General features: G+C 41.7%; 1 protein-coding gene across 3 annotated transcripts in view; it reads left to right on the forward strand.

Moving 5' to 3' along the window:
* Positions 1–15,048: 15,048 nt before the first annotated feature.
* Positions 15,049–26,344, forward strand: part of YIPF1 (Yip1 domain family member 1) — a 36,493-nt gene continuing 25,197 nt past the window's right edge. For 2 of the 3 annotated variants that reach the window (XM_081220232.1, XM_081220234.1), the window contains exons 1-5: positions 15,049–15,156; positions 15,884–15,962; positions 20,260–20,423; positions 24,904–24,984; positions 25,258–25,345. In XM_081220232.1, the coding sequence (XP_081076358.1) occupies positions 15,932–15,962; positions 20,260–20,423; positions 24,904–24,984; positions 25,258–25,345 (364 nt within the window). In that variant the 5' untranslated portion in view covers positions 15,049–15,156; positions 15,884–15,931. Of the gene's footprint in view, positions 15,157–15,442; positions 15,515–15,883; positions 15,963–20,259; positions 20,424–24,903; positions 24,985–25,257; positions 25,346–26,344 lie in introns of all 3 variants that reach the window. The other variant, XM_081220233.1, reaches the window with a different exon arrangement.

Raw genomic sequence — 26,344 nt, forward strand, 5'->3', positions numbered from 1 at the left:
AAACTTTAAAAGGTCACACTTAGAGGGACTTTGTGTTTCTTTAGAAAACTCTGCTGTAAGTAAGTTCTAATGTTAAGTAGTCTTTTAATAACGTAAATTGTTCTTTCCTACTGAAGGATGCTTTTCCCACTCACAGCTTCTAGCTGGTGGTTGAGTGTTTCTGGAGGCATAGGCCTTCCCAGAGGATCTGGGTCTGGAAGCTCTCCAGGTGGACAGAACTGGGAAATCTGGAACTGCGCCTCCACTTAGCACTGGGGGTAGAGTAATAAATACAACACTCTGTTCTCGGCAGGGTGCAGTATAGAGCAGGGAAGGGTCAAGTAGACAGAAAATTACCATTTAGTGTATTAAGTACAGAGAGGGAGGTTGAGTGGGGGCTATGGGAGCATGGGGAAGGGGCAGCTTATTCTGTTTAGAGAGGTCAAGAGGAATTCCCCAAGGAAGTGATGTCTATGCTGAAACCAGAAAGACAGAAGAGCAAGCAGTAAACCAGGCAAGTGGGGTCAGTGGTCCTGGTGGAAGGAGCCACACGTCCAAAGAACTACAAGCTAGAGAGAGCCTGGCTCATTGGAGAAACTGAGAGAAGAATCACAGAAGCTCAGAGAGGGAAAGTGTCTTAGAAAACATCGAAAACCACTTCCTTTTTTAAGCAGGGAAACTGAGGCCCAGAGAGGGGAAGTGGCCTCAGGCCAGTTCTGCCATTAATAATTTCTAAGGAGTTAATTCACAAAGCTTAAGTTTACCCCTCCTGAGACATTTACATACCTGTGTGTTAGGGCAGAAGGAAGAATGACAGGAAAGTGGCTGTCACCTCTAAAAAGTGTCAACCTTGGCCTCTAGCACACAAACTTTATTTAGAGAAAGAAAAACCAGCTCCAAAAGATGTTCTCTTTCTGAGCATATCAATGCAAATGCCACATGCTGTGCCCACAAAGCGCAGGTACCTGCCTCTTCAAGCCATAATAACCCTTATGTGTATGTAGCATTTTGCCAGGTACAAAGCAATCTTATATCCCTGGTGTCACTTGTTTTTTCCTGTTTTTGTTTGTTTTTAAATAGGCTATTTTTTGAGCAGTTTTAGATTCACAGCAAATTAAACAGAAAGTTCAGTGAGTTCCCATATACCTCGTGCCCCCGCACATGCACAGCCTCCCGCACTATCCATATCCCACCAGAGTATTACATCTGCTACAACTGATGAACCTACGTTAACAAATCATTATCATCCAAAGTCCATAGCTTACATTAGAGTTCACTCTTGGTGGTGTACAACCTATGGGTTTTGGCAAATATGTGATATATACGTATCCACCATTACGGTATCATAAAAAATAGTTTTGCTGCCCTGAAATCCTCTATGCTCCACCTGTTCATCCCTCCCTCTCCCCTGGCAACCATTCATCTTTTCAGTGTTCCCATAGTTTTACCTTTTCTGGAATGTCATATTGTTGGAATCATACAGTATGTAGCCTTTTCAGACTGGTTTCTTACACTTAGTAATATGCATTTAAGAAACCTCCATGTTTTTTCATGACTTGACAGCTCATTTCTTTTTATCATTGAATAATATTCCATTGTCTGGATGTACCACAGTTCATCTATTCACCTAATAAAGGACATCTTGGTTGTTTCCAAATTTGGGCAATTATGAATAAAGCTGCTGCTATAGCCTGAATGTTTGTATCTCCCCAAAATTCATATGTTGAAACCTAATCCCTAAAGATGGTATTTGGAGGTGGGGTCTTTGTGAGGTGACTAGGTAATTAGAGTAGAGCCCTAGTGAATGGCATTAGTGCCCTTATAAGAGAGACCCCAGAGAGCTCCCTTGCCCCTTCACCATGTGAGGATGCAACAAGAAGGTGGCTGTCTAGGAACCAGGAAGTGGACACTCACTAGATACCAAATCTACTGATCCCTTGATTTTGGACTTCCCAGCCTCCAAAGCTGTGAGAAATAAATTTCTGTTGTTTATAATCTAAGCTGGACTAAGACAGCTGCCATAAATATCTGTGTGAGGTTTTTTCGTGGACATAAGTTTTCAACTCATGTGGGTAAATAGCAAGGAACGCAACTGCTGGATCTTATGGTAAGAGTATGGTTAGTTTTGTAAGAAATTGCCAAACTGTCTTCTGAAGTGGATGCACCATTCTATATTCCCACCATCAATGAATGAGAGTTCCTGTTGTTCCACATCCTCACCAGCATTTGATGGTGTCTGTGTTCTGAAATTTGGCCATTCTAAGAGGTACGTAATGGTATCTCACTTGTTTTAATTTGCAATTCCCTAATGGCATATGATGTTAAGCATCTTTTTATTTATTTATTTGCCATCTGTATATCTTCTTTGGTGAAGTGTCTGTTCCAATCTTTTGCTCATTTTTAAATCAGATTGTTCTTTTTTTAATCATTGAGGTTTTTTTTGTTTTGTTTTGTTTGTTTTTTTCTTTGCAGTATGCGGCCCTGTCACTGTTGTGGCCTCTCCCGTTGCAGAGCACAGGCTCCGGACGCGCAGGCTCAGCGGCCACGGCTCACGGGCCTAGGCGCTCCGCGGCATGTGGGATCTTCGCAGATCGGGGCACGAACCTGTGTCCCCTGCATCGGCAGGCAGACTCTCAACCACTGTGCCACCAGGGAAGCCCAATCTTTGAGTTTTAAGAGTTCTTCGTTTACTTTAGATAACAGTCCTTTATCAGCTATGTCTTTTGCAAATATTTTCTCTCAGTCTGTAGCTTGTCTTCTCAGTCTCTTGACAGTGTCTTTTTCAGAGCAGATGTTTTTAATTTTAATGAAGTCCAACTTATCAATTCTTTTTGCATGAATTGTGACTTTGGTGTTGTATCTAAAAGTCATCACGAAACTCAAGGTCATCTAGTTTTTCTCCTATGTTATCTGCAAATTTTATGGTTTTGTGTTTTATCTTTAGGTCTAAGATCCATTTCAAGTTAATATTTGTGAAAGGTGTAAGGTCTGTGCCTAGATTCATTTTTCTTGCATGTGGCTGTCTGGTTGTTCCAGAACCATTTGTCAAAGAGACTTTCTTTCTCCTTTGTATTGCCTTTGTTCCTTTGTCAAAGATTACATGGCTATATTTGTGTGGGTCTGTTTCTGGACTCTCTCTTCTTTCCATTGATCTATTTGTCTATTCTTTTGCCAATATCATACTCTCTTGATTACTATACCTTTAAATTAAGTCTTGAAGTCAAGTAGTGTCAGTCTTTCAGCTTTGTTCTTCTCCTTCAATGTTGTGCTAGCTATTCTGGGTCTTTTGTCTCTTTGTATAAACTTTGAAATCAGTTTGTCAATATCCACAAAATAACTTGCTCGGATTTCGGTCGGTATTGTGTTGACTCTATAGATTAAGTTAGGAAGAACTGGCACCTTGACAATATTGAGTCTTCCTATTCATGAACATGGAATACCTCTCCATTTATTTAGCTCTTCCTAGATTTCTTTTATCAGAGTTTTATAGGTGTCCTTGTATAGATCTTCTACATATTTTGTTAGATTTATACCTAAGTATTTCATTTTGGGGGGTGCTAATGTAAATGGTATTATGATTTTTAATTTCGGTTTCCAATTGTTCATTGCTGGTATATAGGAAAGCAATTGACTTTTGTGCATTAGCCTTGTATCATGCAAACTTGCTATAATCACTTATTAGTTCCAGTAGTTTTTTGGTCAATTCATTCAGATTTTCTTTTTTCTTTTTCTAAAATTTATTTATTTTATTTATTTATTTTTGGCTGTGTTGGGTCTTCGTTGCTGCGCGTGGGCTTTCTCTAATTGTGGCGAGTGGGGGCTACTCTTCGTTGCGGTGCGCAGGCTTTTCATTGTGGTGGTTTCTCTTGTTGCAGAGCACGGGTTCTAGGCACGCCGGCTTCAGTAGTTGCAGCATGCAGGCACAGTAGTTGTGGCTCGCCAGTTCTAGAGCACAGGCTCAGTAGTTGTGGCGCAGGGGGTTAGTTGCTCCGCGGCATGTGGGATCTTCCTGGACCAGGGCTCAAACTTGTGTCCCCTGCATTGGCAGGTGGATTCTCAACCACTGCGCCACCAGGGAAACCCCATTCAGATTTTCTACATAAACAATTGTGTAATCTATGAGCAAAGAAAGCTTTATTTATTTCTTCCTGATCTGTATACACTTATTTCCTTTTCTTTTATTGCATTAGCTAGGACTTCCAGTATGATGTTGAGAGAGTGGTGAGAGAAGACATTGGAAGAGATTACTGAGAGGACATGACCACTGGTTAACCTGTAAGCTGGACTTGGGCAATCAGAAGCTCCTCACCTCCTCCCCTGTCTTTGGAATGTATGTTCTGCTTGCCTTCCCCATGCTAGAAGCTACCCAAGTATGCAGCCTGAGATAGTAATGTGATGTTGAGACCATCTGGATGGTTTATATGACTGAACCCAGTTAAGTCCTCTGTATAAACTTTTAAGATAATGGTGGGTGTGTTCAGAGATCTACTTGTCTTGTGGCTGCCGAAGACAAGCCTCGTAAGTCCCCTTGCTTATTTAAAATGCCATCCTGCCACCTACCAATCTGGAGTGATCTGCCTCTTTCTTTGGTCTCTCCCTGCCTTCCATGTAAGGGGGCCAGTTTCCAAACCATCAGGGTATATTCTTGCCTTATTCCTGATCTTAGCAGGAGAGCTTCTAGTTGTAACATCATTAAGTATGATGTTAGCTGTAGGTTTTTTGTAGACGTTCTTTATCAACTTGAGGAAGTTCCCCCTTTATTCCTAGTTTGCTGAGAATTTTTATAATTAAGGGGTGTTGAATTTTGTCAAATGCTTTTTCTGCATGTATTGATATGATCATGTGATTCTTATTCTTTAGGCTTTTTATGTAATGGATTACAGTAATTGATTTTTTAATGTTGAACCAGCTTTATATATCTGGAATAAATCTCACTTGGTCATGATGTATAATTTTTTTATCATTGTTGGATTCAATTTGCTAATATTTTGTTGAGGATGTTTGCATCTATATTCATGAAAGTTATTGGCCTCTAATTTTCTTTTCTTGTAATGTCTTTGTCTGGTTTTGGTATTAGGGTAATGCTGGCTTCATAGAATGAGTTAGGAAGTATTCCCTCTCCTTCTAATTTCTGGATGAGATTGTAGAAAATTGGTATAATTTCTTCCTTAATTGTTTGGTAGAATTCACCAGTGAACCTATCTGAGCCTGTACTTTTTCTGTTTTGGAAGGTTATTAATTATTTATTCAAATTCTTTAATAAGATACAGGCTTATTCAGATTGTTTATTTCTTCTGGTGTAAGTTTACACAGATTGTGTCTTTCAAAGAATTGGTCCATTTTACTATGTTATCACATGTGTGGGTATAGAATTATTAGTATCCCTTTATTATCCTTTTAATATCCATGGGATCGGTAGTGATGTCCCTTCTTTCATTTCTGACACTAGAAACTTGCATCTTCTTTCTTTTTTTCTTACTTAGCCTGGTTTATCAATTTTATTGATCTTTTCAAAGAACCAGCTTTTGGTTCATGGATCTTCCCTATTGATTTCCTGTTTTCAGTTTCATTGATTTCTGCTCTAATTTTAATTTATTTTCTTCTGACTACTTTGAATTTAATTTTCTCTTCTTTTTCCAAATTGCTAAGGTGGAAGCTTAGATTATTGATTTTAGATTTCTCTCCCTTTCTTCTTTTTCTTTTTTTTTTTTTTTTTTTTTTGGTCCCACTGCACTGTTCGTGGGATCTCAGTTCCCCGAACAGGGATTGAACCCAGGCCTTTCTTTTCTAATATATGCTTTCAATGCTATTAATTTCCTTGTAGGTACTACTTCTGCTGCATCTCACAAATGTTGTTAAGTTGTATTTTCATTTTCACTTAGTTCAAAATATTTCTTAATTTCTCTTGAGGTTTCTTATTTGGCCCTGTGTTATTTAGAAGTGTTTTGTTTAATCTACAAGTATTCTGGAGTTTTCCAAGTATTTTTCTGTTATTGATTTCTAGTTTGATTCCACTGTGGTCTGACAGCATATATTGTATGATTTCTGTTTTTTGTTTGTTTTGTTAAGGTATGTTTTATGGCTTCAAATGTTGTCTATCTTGGTGAATGTTCCATGTAAGCTCGAGAAGAATGTGTATTCCACTGTTGTTGGGTGAAGTGGTCTATAGATGTTAATTACATCCAGTTGACCAATGGTGCTGTTGAATTCTCCTATGTCCTTTCTGATTTTCTGCCTGCTAGATCCATCCATTTCTGACAGAGGGGTATTAAAGTCTCCAACTATAAGAGTGGATTTGTCTATTTCTCCTTTCAGTTCTATCACTTTTTGCCTCATGTATTTTGATGCTCTGTTGTTAGGCACATACACATTAAAGCTTATGCCTTCTTGGAGAATTGACCCCTTTATCATTATAAAATGTCTTTATCCCTGATAATTTTCCTTGCTCTGAAGTTTGCTCTGACTGAAAGTAATATAGTCATTCCAGCTCTCTTTTGATTAGTGTTATCATAGTGTATCTTTTTCTATTCCCTTACCTTTTTTTTTGGAAAGAGTTGTTATGTAAAGTTATTAGAACTATATGATCTACATCTACAATCACTGGCCCTATTACTTTTTTATTTTTGTTTTTTTTATTGTGATAAAATACACATAACATAAAATTTACCATTATAACCATTTTTAAGTGTATAGTTCAGTGGCATTAAGAGCATCCACATTGTTGTTCAGCCATCACCATAACTCTTTTCATCTTGTAAAACTGAAATGATACTCATTAAACAATAATCCTCCATTCCCTCCTCCTGCTAGCTCCTAGAAACCACCATTACATTTTCTGTCTTTATGATTTTTGACTATTGTAAATACTTAATATAAGTGGAATTATACAGTACTTGTCTGTTTATGACTGTCTTATTTCACTTAGCATAGTCCTCAAGTTTCTTCCATGTGGTAGCATACTGTGAAATTTCCTTCTTTCTTAAGGATGAATAATATTCCATTGTATGTATATAAAACATTTTGCTATCCCTTCATCTGTTGATGGACATTTGGGTTCCTTTCACATTTTAGCTACTGTGAAAACCTGCTTTCCTTCTGGGAATTTGGAATTTAGGTACATGCTAGATAGAGGATGACTATGTGACTAGCCCCCAGTAGAAACCTTGGGCATTGTCCTCTGATGAGATTCCCTGGTAGACGATATTTCACCTATGTTGTCACAGCTTGTTGCTGGAAGAGTTAAGTGTATCCTATGTGACTCCATTGGGAGAGAACTCTTGGAAGCTTATGCCAGGTTTTCCCTGGACTTTGGCCCCATGTGCCTTTTCCCTTTGCTGATTTTCTCTTGTATCCTTTCACTGTTAAAGCATAGCTATGAGTATGACTATATGATAAGTTCTCTAAGACCTCCTACAAATCATTGGACCTTGGGGTGGACCTCTGATACACCATGTTACATAGGCTGCCCATAAATATTTCAAAACTCCAGTAATTCTGTTATTTGCAGCAGTACATCAACCAGCACTTTGGAAACTGACAATTGTTTAGAATACAAAGTAGTTATAAATATGTATAACTGAAATCTAAAAAGTGGTTAAATATGTTTTGCCCTTCCTTTCCAATTGCAGATATGTGTTGGGAGTTGGGATTCTTGGTGCTATAACATCAAAACCAAAAGACAGAATCATTGTATTATTCTAGAAACTAATCCTTATTTTAAATGAAGAGGCAATGAGTTTAATATACATATCTTCATTACTGATTGATCATAAGTTATTCCTTTATTTTCACTGAAAAACTTTTCAGGTATATATTTGTATAAATCAATTCATTATTACTTTTATATCTTATTGTTTATTTTCTTAATTTTTAATAACTTTGATTTTCATTTTATTTATTATTATGGTTACATTCTATTACTGGCAAGAGATCATGGTTTTCCATTTCATGGAGTCAATAGAAGTTTCTCTTCAAAACAAATGTGTTTAAGTTTTAAAAGTGACCTCACAAAACCATAAAAAGAAAGAAGGAAAAGGGGAGTCAATAGCAAAATTGCAATAAGTAAATATAGATGATGGTATACGGGATTTCATTATATTGTTCGTTACTTTTTTGTGCATGTTTGGAATTCTGAGTAACAGAAAGATTAGTTGAGAATTTCATTTCTGGCAGTACGTCAAACTTTTGCTCACGAAACAGTTAGCTTTTTCATGAAATAACTATTTAATGTACTACTTTCATAAGAGTTAAGGGAATACCTCCAAGCATTCACACATATGTATATACATAAACATAAATAATATCATTGGGTAAAACCAAAATAGGGAACTGGGCAAAATAGTCCTGGGCAAATAGAAGAGTTAGAGCAGCCCTGAGAAGCGCCAATATCAGCTCTGTGGTTGTGAAACTAAGCCCTGAATCAGCTGTAGAATAGGAGAGCTGACTCTGAGATTCCTGTATTAAGATGGAAACTCCTCAAAGGATATGGAAGTGGTCCCCTATCAGCAGTGACTCCTGGCTTCTGGAAGATGCAATAGCAACTCCTCTCTGAAGAGGTATCGCCTGTATCTTGGTGTCAAAAATGACCATGTACTTTTGATAAAAGAGCCAAATAGGACTTTTTAGAAAAGACAAAATATTTAGATATTGAGGATTCACATAGATTAGGATGAAACTAATATGAACTCACAAAGATTATCAACACACAAAGAAACAAACCACCACGAGTGAGAATCAGCAGAAACAACAACATTTAGATCCTCAAGAATTTCAGACATTGGAATTATCAATAAGACTATTTAAATAGCTATAACTATGTATTAAAGGTTTAAAGCACTCATAGGCGCCAGGGCACCCTGACAGCAAAGATCAGCTTCCACCAGTAAGCTATTAAATCATTTGCCTTCCTGGATTAAAAAAAAAAAAGCATTAATAGGCTACCCAAAATGATTTTTAAAAGAGTCAAATAGAAGTTTTAGGAAACAAATACACAATTGTTGAATTAAGGACTGGGGGGAGCGCGTCCCTGGTGGCACAGTGGTTAAGAATCCGCCTGCCAATGCAGGGGACACAGGTTCGAGTCCTGGTCCGGGAAGATCCCACATGCCACCGGGCAGCTGAGCCCATGTGCCACAACTACTGAGCCTGCGCTCTAGAGCCTGCAAGCCACAACTACTGAGCCTGCGTGCCACAACTACTGAAACCTGCATGCCTAGAGCCTGTGCTCCACAACAAGAGGAGCCACAGCAATGAGAAGCCCGCACACCACAATGAAAAGTAGCTCACTGCAACTAGAGAAAGCCCGCGTGCAGCAACGAAGACCCAACGCAGCCAAAAATAAATTTTAAAAATTAAAAAAAAATAAAATAGGGGCTTCCCTGGTGGCGCAGTGGTTGAGCGTCTGTTTGCTGATGCAGAGGACACAGGTTCGCGCCCCGGTCCGGGAAGATCCCACATGCTGCGGAATGGCTGGGCTCCTGAGCTATGGCCGCTGAGCCTGCGTGTCCGGCGCCTGTGCTCCGCAACAAGAGAGGCCACAGCAGTGAGAGGCCCGCATACCGCAAAAAAATAAAAAATAAAAAAAATAAATAAAATAAAATAAAATAAAATAAAATAAATAAAGACTGGGGGAATGTGTTAAATAACAGATTAGGAGCCACTTGTTCAATAGAGTAATTTTTTTTTTTTTTTTTTTTGCGGTACACGGGCCTCTCACCGTTGTGGCCTCTCCCGTTGCGGAGCACAGGCTCCGGACGCGCAGGCTCAGCGGCCATGGCTCACGGGCCCAGCTGCTCTGCAGCATGTGGGATCTTCCCGGACCGGGGCACGAACCCGTGTCCCCTGCATCGGCAGGCGGACTCTCAACGACTGCGCCATCAGGGAAGCCCCAATAGGGTATTTTATATATATATATATATATATGCTTAAAAAGCAGACAGGAAAAAATAAATAAAATGAGTTAAAAGCAACAACCAAAATAAAATAAAATGGATGTATAACTTTGAGCTAGCAAGAAAAAAATAGATAGTGAAAGAAGGGAAAGAACATGAAAAGATGCTCAACATCACTAATCATTAGAGAAATGCAAATCAAAACCACAATGAGATATCACCTCACACCAGTCAGAATGGCCATCATCCAAAAATCTAGAAACAATAAATGCTGGAGAGGGTGTGGAGAAAAGGGAATCCTCTTGCACTGTTGGTGGGAATGTAAATTGATACAGCCACTATGGAGAACAGTATGGAGGTTCCTTAAAAAACTAAAAATAGAACTACCATATGACCCAGCAATCCCACTACTGGGCATATACCCTGAGAAAACCATAATTCAAAAAGATACATGTACCACAATGTTCATTGCAGCACTATTTACAATAGCCAGGACATGGAAGCAACCTAAATGTCCATTGACAGATGAATGGATAAAGAAGATGTGGCACATATATACAATGGAATATTACTCAGCCATAAAAAGAAACAAAATTGAGTTATTTGTAGTGAGGTAGATGGACCTACAGTCTGTCATACAGAGTGAAGTAAGTCAGAAAGAAAAACAAATACCATATGCTAACACATATATATGGATTCTAAAAAAGTAGTACTGGTGAACCTAGTGGCGGCGCAGGAATAAAGACGCAGACGTAGAGAATGGACTTGAGGATGGGTGTGGGGGGAGAAGGGAAGCTGGGACGAAGTGAGAGAGTAGCACTGATATATATACGCTTCCAAGTGTAAAATGGATGGCTAGTGGGAAGCTGCTGCATAGCACAAGGAGATCAGCTCAGTGCTTTGTGACAACCTAGAGGGGTGGGATAAAGGAGGCTCAAGAGGGAGGGGATATGGGGATATATGTATACATATAGTTGATTCACTTTGTTGTACAGCAGAAACTAACACAACAATGTAAAGCAATTATACTCCAATAAAGATACACAAAAAAGGTAAAGAAGATATAAAGAAGTAATAGAAGTAATTAATGTGAAAAAGATGACTGAAATATCTACATATAAAAATAAATGCATTTAATGTAAATGAATTAGCAGCACTTCTGGAATGGAAGAATAAGAATCTCTGAAAACCCACTCCTTCATAAAAGCATGAGAACACTGGCAAAAATTGTCAAAATCGACTTCTTTCAGTATTCTGTAAATTAATCAGAGAAAGCTTTGTGATCATCAGAGAAGTGTCTATTCAGTAAAAACAGCTGAATCTTAGTAAGAACAGTGAGCTTTGTGGTGTTTTAACTTGCTCTAGCCCCATTCCCCTCTCCCCGCTCCAAGGTAGCCTTGAAAAACAACAGCTTCACAACCATGTTTGTTGCGAAAATTAGCAATTTAGTAACCACTGGAAGGGGAAGAATAGGTTTGGAGCTCTTCAAAAAGTCCCATCCACAGACAATTGTCATTATGTAACTTGTCTGACATCTCCTTTGGAAAGCTCCATTCTCAGGTCTTGGTTTTATTTGACCTGACTCAGAGCTCACGCTATAAAAACAGGGCATTTGCCAAAATAATCAGTGGTAGTTCTCTAACATTGCACCCGAGACGATGATGCAAAGGCCAGCAGCCTTCTCCCTGGGATGGGTAACACTCAGCAGGTGTTGGAGACACTTTCTGGAGCATGGCTCAGCTGTGGGGTCACCAGCTTTCCCCTGCGGAAAGCCAGGGGGCTCTGTCAGGATCACATGCAGCATCTAACAAGGCTCATACTTTTCAGACCGTCCCCTCCACCCCCATCCCTGTCCATCAAAGTAAGGCTTGCTCCTCTGCTTCTCTTCCTCCCGCATTCTTCCCCCCATTCTGTCTAGGTGAGGGTGGGGTGGGTTCTCTCTCACTGGTTCATTTCCCTCGGAGAGCAGTTAGAGCTCTAATTAGTATCATCAGCTGGGCTCACCTTCCTTACCATAGTTGGACAGATGAGTTAAAGAAATATGAACATTTTGAGCTCAGAGTTTTTCAACCTTGACACCATCGACATTTTGAACTAGATAATTCTTTGTTGAGAAGGGCTATCCTGTGCATTGTAGGACGTTTAGAAGCACCCTGGCCAGTAGCACCTCACAAGTCATGACAATCAAAAATGCCTTCATAAGTCAGGCAGAGGAAGACAAATATCATGATCACTCATCTGTGGACTCTAAAAAAATGGTATAAACAAACTTATTTACAAAACAGAAACAGACTCACAGATTTTGAAAACAACCTTATGGTTACCAAAGGGGAAATGTGCAGGGGAGGGATAAATTAGGAGCTTGGGATTAACATACACACACTACTATATATAAAATAGATAACCAACAAGGACCTACTGTATAGCACAGGGAACTCTACTCAATGTTCTGTAATAACCTATATGGGAAAAGAATCTGAAAAAGATGAATATATATATATATATATATATATATATATATATATATATATATGTAGCTGAATCACTTTGCTGTACACCTGAAACTAACACAACATTGTAAATCAACTATACGCCAATAAAATTATTTTTTTAGAGTGAATGATGGTTTTTATTTTTTAATTTTTTTTGCTGCTTTGGGTCTTCACTGATGCGCGCGGGCCTTCTCTAGTTGCCTCGAGCGGGGGCTACTCGTCGCTGCAGTGCGTGGGCTTCTCATCCTGCAGAGCGTGGGCCCTAGAGGGTACAGGCATCAGCAGTTGCGGCGTGTGGGCTCTAGAGCGCAGGCTCAGTAGTTGTGGCGTACGGGCTTAGTTGCTCCACAGTATGTGGGATCTTCCCCGACCAGGGATCGAACCCGTGTCCCCTGCATTGGCAGGCGGATTCCTAACCACTGCGCCACCAGAGAAATCCCAATAAAATTCTTTAAAAAAAAAAAAAAATGTCTTCACATATTGCCAAATATCCCTGGGAGCAAAAGAGTCCCCAGTTGAGAATTGCTGTTCTAGTTAAACTGGTATAGTGATCTTTGATTCTTGTCTTGTTTGGGGCCAAAACTTACATATCATTATAATTAATATATCAATAAAACTTTTACTTCTGTTTCCAAGAGAAGAAATATGTAGTCTAGGTGTTATCACTGCCCCCCCGCCCGACACACACACACTTATCACTAGCAATGGGGTTGTTGTTGCCATCTGACTGGTGAGCAGTCCAGTTCCAAAATTCCATCCTGAGGGCTGCTTTCTGGGGCCACTCTTGGTACCAACATGCCTTAGCGTGGGTTCCTCATCTCATGTGAGTACTTTATTGGCAAGTGTGAGTCCAAGGATCAGGAGTGAAGGACAGGAGTTGTAAAACAGAGGAGAAAGGAGAGCCATTGCAAGGGTGAATTGCAATGCAATGGCGGAGGGGAGGAAGGAGAGCCAGTGCAAGGGTGGAATTCTTTGTTGAGGGTGCTCTACAAAGAATTATCTAGTCAAATTGGCCACTTCCAAAGGCATCTGATTGTTTGATCCTGCAAGACAGTTTGAAAGCTGTATGAAATATCTGAAGAGAGTCTGAGGGGAAAAAGAGAGAAGCATGTATTCATCAGTTACTGACTCCATCGGTCAAAGATTTGTCCCATAAGGCACTGACCACTCCCCACTCCCCCACTTCTGGCTTGCACCTGTCCCAGTGCTGAACGGTTCAAGCAGTCCCATAATCCCAAGGTATCAAGACACAAGCCCTGATGCAGAAAGCGAGAAGCCTGAGTTATGGACTTGAGGTGAAGCTCACTTAGGTTATAGCTGCTGAAGCTGGAATAAGATCAGTGGTGGTGAAATAAGCAGTTGATGAAGCCAAGAGGATCTGCCTTGGGGCATGAGAAGTGTTTGATACATTTGCACACCGAATTTGTGCATTGCAATTCATTCTTGGTACACAATCAACCAAAGTACCCTGCACATACATACGCTAACCTCAGCTTTCTTTTTATAAAATGAGGATAATCACCTCAAGCTTGCTGGATTGTTCTGAGAATTACGGATCTGCATGTATAAACTGATCACAATGTCAGTTCAATAAATACGCTCCATATGTGTGTAACTATTTTATTAGTCAGATGTAATAAGCCATTCCCATTGACCATAAGGGCCCAGTGTAGTGAGGCCAAAGTCAAAGGTTCCACCTTGTGTAGGCAGTGAATTTGGCTTATGCTGCTCAGACAGCCAGAACTTGATCGCTCTACAATTAACCTTCAGTGAACAACTATCGTGTCCCTGGTTCTGGGCTGCCTTGAGGACCTGGAGGCCAGAGTCATTCCTGATCCTTCCCCCCAAAGCACTCCCACGCCGGCAAAGATGGGCAAACAATAACAACTGCCACGGTTTAAGCAAGCACAGGGGACTATGGGCGCAAAAGAAGTCCTGGGAGGCGAAGGCAGGCTTTCCCTAGGAGGAGGAAAGGGTACCGACATCTGGAGGGATGTGTAGGTGATAACCAAGCAAAGACTGGCGGCGGGGCAAAATGTTTCTCACCGGCTCACTCAGTGCAACTTCACCGTCGTTTACTGGGCCCCTGCTGTAGTCAAGGTGGTGGTCAGATGCTGAGGCGGGGACAGAGCGGGGAGTGAGGCCAATCTCCAGTCACCCCTCACTGCCCCAAGAACATAAGGTAGACCGTCGCAGGAGCGAAGGAACAAATTACCACACTTACGGGGGTGTCCCTAGGAACAGACATCATCCTTCCCTAGATCACTGATTCAACACTCAAAAACTAATTGACTCGTTCTCCTTCACTGGTTAATTAAATTTTTATGGCCAAAAAAGAATGGGGGGATTGATGACATTTTTTCCTTTTCACAATCGTCTTCCGTTACGCTACTTTATATTTCAATAAGAAAAGAGGTATAACCAAACATAAAGTAAACCCCACTCTCCAGAGAATTCTCTGCGCCCCTCGTCCCCGGAGCGAGGTGAGCCGAGGCGGACGCTCTCCACGTCCCCACCGGTCCGCCCGACGCCACCTGCCTCTTTAAGAGCCGAAGCCTCGCCCTTCGAGGGGCCGCGGAGGGAGCGAGCTTTGGTGCAGTTGCCCGCTGAGGTCTCGGGAAGCGGCGTCTCCGGGAGCTGCTGTCTTTTTAAGGAGGCGGGGCTCTGCCCGGAGGAGGTGGAGAAGGTCTGCCCCCCGGATCTCCGGTTTCCGGCAACTCGGCGGGACCAGAGCCTGCGCGCAGAATCTGAGGCCCGAGGATTCCTGGCACCAGCTGGACGCCGAGCCCCGCGAGGTGAGGTGGCGGGGTCTGTGGGACCGGCCCGGGACTGAGGGAGCTCGGGATCTCCTGCTCACCCGGGCCGCTGCGGCCCAGCTTCTCCTCCTAAAACACTGTCAGTGCTTCTTGGGCAGCGCTTTCCCAGACCGTCCTGGACTCACGGTGCCCCAGGCTGTAGGGTCCCCATCACTCCAGCGCCTACTAATTGCTTCGCTGTGCACTAAGCGCCTTACACTTACTTGCCTCAGTTAATGGCACCCAACAATGTGTGAGTAGGTACAATTATGAACCCATTTTACAGATGAGGAAATTGAGGCCCCCAGGAGCCCACAGTCTTACGGCCAGAAGCAGCAGAATCGGGAATCAAACCCAGGTCTGTGACTCCAGAGCCTGTGCCCTTAACCACTGGCTAGGCTGACTTCCTTTGCTCTCCACTGCCCTCATAGCCACCTCTCTCAAACCCCAGCCTCCCCTTCCTCATCCTTCCATCTCCAGACTGCACCTGGCCCTTAAAAACCCACACAGTGAGATTGCATGGAACCAATGGAGCCCCCCACCATTAGTTTTTTTATAACCGTTTTAATAGTATCTGATGCTAAATGGTTATCTTTATATAAACCTATCGGATCCCACTAAAAAAGGACGCAAGGAAAAGCAATACCATTTCTAATGCTGAAATAAGATTCGTTTGTAGATTTTTTTTTATGTTATCGTATGAAATTTATTTATTTTTCCTTTTTAGACCTCTGTAAATTATCTTCCTAATAATTGGGAGAAGACCCTTGGCTGAATGGCAGCTGTAGATGACTTGCAGTTTGAAGGTACATCCGTTGGGTGCCCACCTTTTATGATCAGTATTTCTGCAGTCACAGCAGAATTTCCGTTGCTATGCTGGTGCATATATTAAAGAAGATTACTTCAGATATCTTGGTAAAAGAATGTTTGCCACACTCAGGTTATTCTGTTTGTTCACACCAGCTGTTCTTTTTTGCCAAACGGCCCTTCAGATTGGTAATATAAATTTAGTGCAGTGATTACAGAAAATGGTTATAGAGTTCTTGCTTTAGTTCAACACGCATTTATTGAGCACCTATTTTGTGCTTAGAATTCTACTAGATACAGGAGATCAAAAGATAAAGGAGAAGTTTTTTTACACTGGTAGAGTAGATAAAAGTGTAAAAAGATAATTATAATGAAATGTGATCAGGTCATTCCTTCACTGACTCAGTAAATCTCTCATGAGTGTGACCATGAACCAGGCAATTGTTCTAGTTACCAGGGTAGAAGAGTGAACAGTTTCTTCCCTTATGAAGCTCTCAGTCTAGTGAGGGAGACATTTATTTGTTAAATGATCATTTAAATATATATCTATAAACTATGAAAGTGCTGGAGGAAAAGTTCATAACTCATAACCCAGAGCCTGACTTAAGCTGGGGATTGACGAATGCTCATTTGCCTTGTAAACACTTGTATAGTATTTCCTAAATGGCAGGCAGTGTTCTAAGTGCTTTACAAGTATTTACTCATTTACTCCTTATGTCAACTTTATGAAATAGCTTTTATGTTTTTTGTTTTTTGGGTTTTTTTTTGCGGTATGTGGGCCTCTCACTGTTGTGGCCTCTCCCGTTGCGGAGCACAGGCTCCGGACGCGCAGGCTCAGCGGCCATGGCTCACGGGCCCAGCTGCTCCGCAGCATGTGGGATCTTCCCGGACCGGGGCTCGAACCTGTGTCCCCTGTATTGGCAGGCGGACTCTCAATCACTGCGCCACCAGGGAAGCCCTGAAATAGTTATTTTATTCTCCCTATTTTACCAATGAGGAAACTGAAACACAGGAAAATTAAGTCATTTGCTTAAAGGTTATAGTAAGTGGTAAAGCAGGGTTTGAACCCAGGCATCACCACCTACGCTATCTTACTACTATCTAAGGAAGCGATACGATGTTTAAAGAGATATCCACTTCATCAGCCAATTCTATCAGTTTCATCTGCAAAATACAACCAATATCTGACCACTTCTCGCCACCTCGTCCACTATCCCACCGTGCTCAAGGTCACCATCACCTCATGTCTGGATTATAGCCCTTACCTTCCTTCAGGTCTTCCTGCATCCTCCCTTACCCCCTACAGTCTGTATTTTGCAGCCAGAGTAGACCTTTAAAACCAAGTCAGATTATGTCATTCCTTCTGAACCTTCCAGTGGCTCCCATCTCACTAGGAGTGGAAGACAGAGCCCTTTCTGTGCTTAGGAGGCCCTACATGATCCAGGCCTCCGCTGCCTCTGATTTCATCTCCTGCTACTCTAGCCCTTTCTGTCTGCCTACCCACATGGGCCTCATCACTGTCCCTCCTAGACGCCAGGTACACTAACAGCTTAGGGCTTTTGAGCCATCCTTCTGTTTGGGACATTTTTAGTCCAGATAGCCACATGGCTTGTTCCCTTGCTCTGCTCAAATCTCACTTCATTCCAGAGGCCTTCCTTGGTCATCCTATCTGGGAGTACAGTGCAAGAAAGTTCAAGGGTAAAGAACAGCACGTGCGGAGTACTTGAGAAGGGAGGAAGTCTGTTTCATTTTCTTTCCCAAGGAATTAAAAGAAGGCCAGTGTACCAGAGCACAGATGGTGGGGGAGGCCTGTCACAAGGTGAGGTTTGAGAGGAAGCAGGAGCCAAGTCACACAGGACTTTATACACCATGTTAAAGACTTGGCTCTTTAGAAAAGAAGAACACAGGATGCTGTGGGGGTCATGGAAAGCTTCTCCGAGGAAAAATGGTAGTGTTAAATGAAAAAGTGAAGGTCAGGGCCCTGCAGGTGGGAGACATTATGTCAGGAAAGGAATAGAGGCAAAACATAGCATAGGATGTAGAAGCAGATAATGTTGGTGGCAGAAATAAGAAGCATACCAATCTTGCCCTCAAGGCACTGAGATGGACAAGAATAACTAATACAGAGCAGAACATGTGAATAGTCATCATGTGTGAGGTACACACATCCTACATCAAAATCAGACTTTCCATCTGCTGTTCTTCACACACGGAACACATTTTCTGTCTTCTGGGTCTTGCTCATCCCATACCCTTTGCCTGAGATGCCATCCCTACTGCTTCTGGCCATCCTTCTCATACGGCAGCTTCTTCAAGTAGCCTTTCCTAATCCCATCAACTAGATGAGTTATCATCTCTTGAACCTCTTTGGACTTGGTACGTCTAAAGTGACACTCTCTGTTCCTCCTTCTGGCATGTCCTTTCCCCTGGTAAACTACTGTTTTAAAAATATGAAACTTAAATATGTCTTCCTTGGACTGATTCCTTCAGGCAAAGTTATAACCATCTTTTTAAATGTCAGTGCCTTGTCCAGTCAGTAAATGATAGCGATAACAGTATTTATTATTATCTCATATCATCCTCAGAATCTCTCTGCGAGATAAGTATTTTCTACTTTTTAGAGAAACAGAGACTCAGAGGTATGGGGTGATTTGCCCAAGGTCATGGAGTGCTAGAGTCTTATCTTAAACAGAGGACCCTCTCATTCCAGAGCCTCATGCTGCCAAAACATGGGAGACTGAAGCTTGAGTAGTTGTTACGGATCAGCCACCTTATTAATTTCAGTCACTTTAATTATCTCCATAAAACTATTTGCGTAGCTGAAAGGCAGTAAGATTGGGCTCGATTATCCAAGAGCCCCATCCTACTGCCATGATTGTAGTGTCACAGTGGTGCCCTGCTGGCATCCTTGCTGAGTCCTGCCAAATTCCACAGCTGCCCTAAATTTTATCTAAGAGTGGCTAAATAAAGTTTGTTAGGATGCCCAGAGACAGGAAGTCACAATCATTGCTGGTGGACATGAATAGGTGAGGTTCTTTTGGAGAACAGTTTAGCAGTATGGCTCAAGAGCCTTAAAAATGGTCTGTGCCCTTTGACCTGGTGATCGCACTGATAGTGCTCATACTAAGGCAATAACCCCAAGAGCTTTCTCCTCAAAGATGCTCCCTGCAGTGTTATCTGTACTAATGAAAAACGAGAAGCACCCAAACATCCAATAACAGTGGAATAATTGTGTTAACTTGTGGTGTCTCTCTCCCACTGTTCCCACCTCCAGCTGATGAACTGTTATGTAGCCACGTAACTGATCTTTTTTTTTTTTTTTTTTTGCGGTACGCGGGCCTCTCTCACTGTTGTGGCCTCTCCGTTGCGGAGCACAGGCTCCGGACGCGCAGGCTCAGCGGCCATGGCTCACGGGCCCAGCCGCTCCGCGGCATGTGGGATCTTCCCGGACCGGGGCACGAACCCGTGTCCCCTGCATCGGCAGGTGGACTCTCAACCACTGTGCCACCGGGGAAGCCCAACTGATCATTTTAAAGACTGATATAATATGAAACAAATAATTTCTTCTATAATCCCTGGCCGATGGAGCAGGGTACAGCATTGTTTACATAGTACCGTCACACCCTAATTCAGCACTTGGTACACTGTAGGCACGCAGGAAATATTTGTTGAGTGAATGGTCATCCCTAGCATGAATCTACTCTATAGAGAAAAGGAAAGATACCAGAAGTTAATAGTGTTTGCTTTTATGTGGATGGGACTAAGAGTGATTTTTATTCTGTTGTTTCTACTTTCATTTTTGTCCTCGTGTGTTCTGTAGTGATTACATAGGACTTATTGGAAAAAATAACTTCCATTAAGTTGTTTTGAACTTGAATCAAAGAAGAGAGGGTTAGATTGGTTACTTGCTACGGGCCAGGCACTCTGCTAAGGGCTTTACTTAAGTAATATTCCTAACTTTCCCAAAATTCCTGAAAACAAATATTATTCTCCCCATTGTATAGATGAGAACACTGAAGCTTATAGAGGTTAAGTTACTTACTCAGGCTTGAATACTTAGTAAGTAACTGAGCCAGGACTAAAATTCTGGTCTGACTTCAAATTCTGTTGTTTTCATAATCATTTTTCTTTGTCAGCTTGATTTCTAGATGAGATTTTTTTCAGAGCCTTTTGCCACTTGTCTCAGATAGGGTCTGTAGCAAAGCTGAGGTTGTAACAGCTTGTCTTTAAATTAAAAGTATGGCATTTCCAGTGTGGGTAAGGTCACTGATACCCTTGTACTCTAATGGATTTCAGAATTTGGTGATGCAGCCACTCCTCTAGCAGCAAACCCAGATGCCACCACAATAAGCATTGAGGATCCTGGTGAAACCCCAAAACACCAGCCAGGAGCCCCAGGAGGCTCAGGGAGAGAAGAGGATGATGAGTTACTAGGAAATGATGACTCTGACAAAACTGAGGTTTGAACTTGTCTTTTAAATTGTTTTTTCTTTTAATTTTTTTAACATCTTTATTGGAGTATAATTGCTTTACAATGGTGTGTTCATTTCTGCTTTATAACAAAGTGAATCAGCTCTACACATACATATATCCCCATATCTCCTCCCTCTTGCGTCTCCCTCCCACCCGCCCTATCCCATCCCTCTAGGCAGTCACAAAGCACCGAGCTGATCTCCCTGTGCTATGCAGCTGCTTCCCACTAGCTATCGATTTTACCTTTGGTAGTGTATATAAGTCTATGCCACTATCTCACTTTGTCCCAGCTTACTCTTTTAACTTTTAAAAACCTCACTCATGCATTTATCTGTCTCCTGTGTGCCAGGTAGAATGCCAAGCAGTGGCGACACGAAGGTAAATCATGTAAATCAAGGTAAATCTGCCTTGGGGGAGAAACAGACAAGCAAACAGACCATTGTTACCCATGGGAAACACGCTGGGGTTGTGGGAGCAGACAGAAGGGGGTTACAGAAGGCTTCCTGGAGGCAGTGACACTTAAACTGAATCTTGTTGAAAGAATAGGCGAACCCGGGAAGAAGGTGTGGAAGGGTGATCTGGGCAAAGGGAACAGTTTTGGTGAAGTCACAGAGGCATGAAAGAACATGGTACAGAAAGCACATCTTCCATCTTCATGTACGTTGGGAGCAAAATATAAGTGAAGACAGGAGATGAGGCTCACAGATAGGCAAGGACTCAACCCTCTGAGTATGAATTGTATTCTGAAAACCATTGGGAGCCATTGAAAGATTTTAAACAATATGACCAGATACGTTTAAAGATATTTAAGATACAGGGCCCTGTGGAGTATGAATTGGTGGGAGACGGACCAGAGGCCAGAAAACCGGGTAGGAGACTGGTGAAGTGGCCTGAGCTAGAACTGGATACAGATGTTTAGCAGATGGGCTCACTAGGACTTGGTGGAAAAGGGGTGAGGAAGAGAGGGAGGATTCTATTGAGAGTTCTAGGTTTCTGCATCTGGTTGAATTTTGAATATCAGAGCTGTTTTTGATCACAAAAATTTACTTCCATGTACACTGTTGGTGCATTCCAGAAAAACAGTATTTCTAGTAATATTTTATAAATAGATCATGATTGTGATTCACTAGAGGAGTACTCAGTTTATAGCAGTGTGTTCACAGGCTCATGAAATAGTGGAGGGGCAAGTGCTCTTCGTGGAACTCCATGAAATATCAAAATAAGTACCAAAGTGTATGTCAAATTAAATAGCATTGTATACTAGATATTGTGGCAAGAGCTCAGACTTAGGAGCCTGAGTTTGAATCCAGGTCTGGCCAGTAGTAGTAGCTCTGTGGTCTTGGATAAGGTACTTTAATTTCCCTAAACCTGGATTTCCTCATTGGAAATATAAGAAAATAGTATACTGACTATTGTCATCATTATCATCACAACAGCTAATATTTACTCAGTTTTTAATAGCTGCCAGGTACCGTTTAAAGTTCCTTACTTGGATCATCTCATTTAATCCTTAAAACAACCCTATATGCAAGGAACTATTCTTAGCTTCATTTTGTAAATGAGAAACCTGAGGCACAGATTTTAAGTGACTTGCCCCAGGACACACAGCTGGCAGGTGCAGATGGAACTTTAAACCAAGGTACTCTGAGTCCCTCTGTATTAGAGTAGTGTATGTTAAGTGCTTATCAAAGTTGTTGGCACCCTCAGGATATAGGAATGATTTTTAGTATAACTGAGTGTATTAATTAGTTACGGTTCTCCAGAGAAATAGATCAATAGGATATGTATATGTAGAGAAAGAGATTTACTTTTTTTTGAATTGGTTCACATGATTGTGGATGCTTGGTGAGTCCAAAATCTGATGGAGGATGCTGGCAGGCTGGAGACTCAGGAAAGAGAATTTGAATCCAAAGGCATTGTGCTGGAGAAGTAGGAAGAGCTGATATTGCAGATGAAGTCTGAGGGCATCTGCTGGAGGAGTCCCTCTTGCTCAGGGGGTCAGCCGTTGGTTCTATTCAGGCCTTCACCTGATTGGCTGTGGTTCACCCACATTATGGAGGGCAATCTGCTTTATTCAAAAAGTCCACCAATTTAAATGTAAAGCTCATCCAAAAACACCCTTACAGAAACATCCAGAACAATGTTTGATCAACTATCTGGGCATCATGGCCCAGCCAAGTTGACACATAAAATTTACCATCACACTGAACAACAGCAGCCATCAAAAGTTTAAGAAGCATTGTATAGGGGAAAAAAATCTTAAAACTGAAAACATTTTATTCGTTATCTTAATTTCGTCAGGGAATCGGGGAGAGGTTACCAATATTCTATGATAGTGACAGAATTTCTTGACCTAGCTTATGGAACATGGGTCTCTGGTGTTCAGTATCTTGCAATATTAGAGTTGGAAAGAATCTACAGTTTCCTCTACAGTAAGTCCCCTACATATGAACCTTCAAGTTGCGAACTTTCAAAGATTCGAACGTGTGTCCGCATGTCCAGTCATGTAAGTTCATGTGTCTGGCGTACATTGTCACATGCGTGCATCCTCTACAAGTGTTTGTGCTTTTGTGAACTTTACTGTACAGTACTGTATAGAGTACAGTATCTTTATTTCAAGCCCAGGATGTCCAGAAGCAAGCGTAAAAGCAGCGGTGATATAGCTGGTACAGTACTACCCAGACATCACTGGATCATTTTTTTAAGAGGGTAGATAGAATTGAATCCAGCAAGGAACCAGAACCTGTGCCATCAGTGGCAGGAGTGAGTGAAATTGCACCTTGCCCTCCGTGTCCTATTGCTGAAGATCCTTCAGCTCTACCATCTCCCACCTCCTCTCCCTCCTCCAGTCAGTAACTCTTCTTGCCTGTTCACTCGATGCCAGCCCCTGTATGCCAGCTGTTATACTGTACTACTGTACTTTTCAAGGTATTGTACTGTAAGATTAAAAATGTTTTCTTGGGCTTCCCTGGTGGTGCAGTGGTTGAGAGTCCGCCTGCCGATGCAGGGGACACAGGTTCGTGCCCCGGTCTGCGAAGATCCCACATGCTGCAGAGCGGCTGGGCCCGTGAGCCATGGCTGCTGAGCCTGTGCGTCCGTCCAGAGCCTGTGCTCCACAACAGTGAGAGGCCCGCGTACTGCAAAAAAAATGTTTTCTTTATTTTTTGTGTTTGTTTTTCGTGTATTATTTGTGTGAAAAGTATTATAAACCTACTACAGTGCAGTACTATATAGCTGATTGTGTTTGTTGGGCACCTAGGCTAACTTTGTTGGACTTAGGAACAAATTGGATTTCCAAACGCACTCTCGGCATGGAACTTGTTCGTATATAGGGGACTTACTGTATTTCAGCTTCCCTCTCAAGATATTAATGCTGTCCGTGGTATGTCAGAAAGACAGCACTTGAATACCTCTAGGAGCAGGCTGCTCATGACCATGTAAAGCAGCCCCTACCACTTTTGGAAAACTTTAATGGGGAAAATTTTCCTTTATAGTGAACAAAAAATATCTGCCTATAGTACCTTCCCTCATCTTGCAAAGGTCCTTAGAGTGCATCTGTACTTTTTGCTGTATGAATCCTCTTCAGATATCTGAGGATGGCAGTCACACTTCCTGGCATGGGGCGTGCATTCTTCTGTAGACAGCTGTGCTCTTGGTGCAGGCATGGCCTTCCTAGTGCCCCTCTTCTAAATAGGAATTTTGGTTTTCTGTTAGAGCAGTATATTTTAAGTTTTTAATTCTTTAGAGTGAGTCAGTATATCAGATTTTTGAGAATTCAGGTGGTGATAGTAGTGAGGATGTTGAAGTGGAGGAAGGGGAAAAGATATTTACACTGACTGCCTTCTGTAGGTACATGTTTGTGTGTGTGTATATACATATGTATGTTGTTTTGCATAGTAATTAAGCTAATCCTTCCTATTATCCTATAAGGTAGATCTTGTTACCTGCACTTTTTTTTTTTAATTTTTTTCTTTTTTTTTTTGCGGTACACGGGCCTCTCACTGTTGTGGCCTCTCCCGTTGCAGAGCACAGGCTCTGGACGCGCAGGCTCAGCGGCCATGGCTCACGGGTCCAGCCGCTCCGCGGCATGTGGGATCTTCCCGGACCGGGGCACGAACCCGCGTCCCCTGCATCGGCAGGCGGACTCTCAACCACTGCGCCACCAGGGAAGCCCACCTGTACTTTTTAGATAAGGAAGACTGAGATGAGTCTAGTGATTTGACGAAGCCATCCCCTGGTGGAGGGACCAGGATTTGAAACCTTTTGGTGTGTCTTCAGAGCTGATGCTTTTATGTCAGGCTGAGAATTGGGCATGGCTGTGGTAAAATTGATTGATGAATGCAGAAGAGTTTGGTCTTTCGTACATCTTGATTTTCCATTAGACCCTCTCTCTTTCTCTTTCTCTGGGTAGCTAGAATAAGGAAATTGCTTCTGTGTTCATTACGTTTTTTATTTTACCTCTGACAGTTACTTGCTGGACAGAAGAAAAGCTCCCCCTTCTGGACATTTGAATACTATCAAACATTCTTTGATGTAGACACTTACCAGGTTTGTAAACCAGATTTACCTTTCTTTTGTCATATAATGCAGACTTGTTTCTTCTATGGTTAAACAATCGAGTAATGTGAAAGGTTTTATATACTGGATATGGTCTTCAAAAGTAAAAGGTCAATTAGCATTTGAAAATACTAAATGAAATAATAAAAAAATACTAAATAAATAATAAAAGCTATAATCACTGAGTTTCAATTTTGCAGGGCAAACTTATTAAACTTTAAGAAAAAAATCTTCAGTAGACTTAACTGCTGTGCTGTTTTGCAGGTCTTTGACAGAATAAAGGGGTCTCTTTTGCCAATACCAGGAAAAAACTTTGTGAGGTTGTATATCCGCAGCAACCCAGATCTCTATGGTATGTGTAGTGCTGTTTTGATTCTTTTCCATGTCCCAGCTAAGCTCAGGTGAGTGTGCGGGTTGCCTGGAAAGTCGCAGAAGCGCACTGTTGGTGGGGCATCTGGTGTTTTATTTGACTCTTCTGAGCTTTGATAGCAACTGTTGCAGAGAATTTGGAGAAAATGCAATTGTATGTTCTATTAATGCGCTGATGACAAGTAATAGTATGTCCTTTGAAAGTCTTCAAATGACATTACAAATTCAAGACAAGTTAAGTCACTTGTGTTAGAGGAGATTGTTGATTTTAATTTTAGAGGATTTCCTGGTGGGGGTGAGTGTGGAGGAGCTTCTCTCATGCTTATTCATGATGTGCTGAGTTCCAGCTCTGCACAGGCTGGCTTCCCCTTGAAAGTCTGTAAGAGGATGGGCCAGGGGATAATGTCATTCCGACCTCCCTGCTATCCGAGAAGGGAGCAGAGGTCCATCCAGTGATCCTGAAGGAAAGCGTTCCAACAACGGTGGCCTGTGTTTGAGGGGAGAAGAGAGCCGGCGGCTCTGAGTGCTTCTGTTTGCAGGTGCTGTACGAAAGACTTGGTGCACATGGGCACACTTAATTCTTGCATCAACCTTTGGGTAGGTATTATTATCACCGTTTTTCAAAAGAGGAAGCTGGTGCTCAGTGGGGTTCAGTAATATATATGCTCAATCCTAAACATTAAGTTTTAGAGTGATTATACTTGTTGATTATAAGAGGAAAAGGAATTCAGGAGAATCTATTGTGTGCCAGTCACTACATACACTCTTTAATCCTTTTCAACAAGGCTATGTATTAAGTACTCTTTTCCCTGTTTTCCATGTGAGAAAACTAAAACTGAGATTTGCAACATCATGGATGAACTCGGAGGGTGTTAATGCTTAGTGAAATATGTCAGACAGAGAAAGACAGATGCTTATGGTATCACTTATATGTGGAATCTAAACACTAAAACAAACTAGTGAATCTAACAAAAAAGATACA

Source organism: Mesoplodon bidens, assembly GCF_964165515.1.
Source record: "Mesoplodon bidens genome assembly, chromosome: 2".
Classification (NCBI taxonomy): Eukaryota; Metazoa; Chordata; class Mammalia; order Artiodactyla; family Ziphiidae; genus Mesoplodon; species Mesoplodon bidens.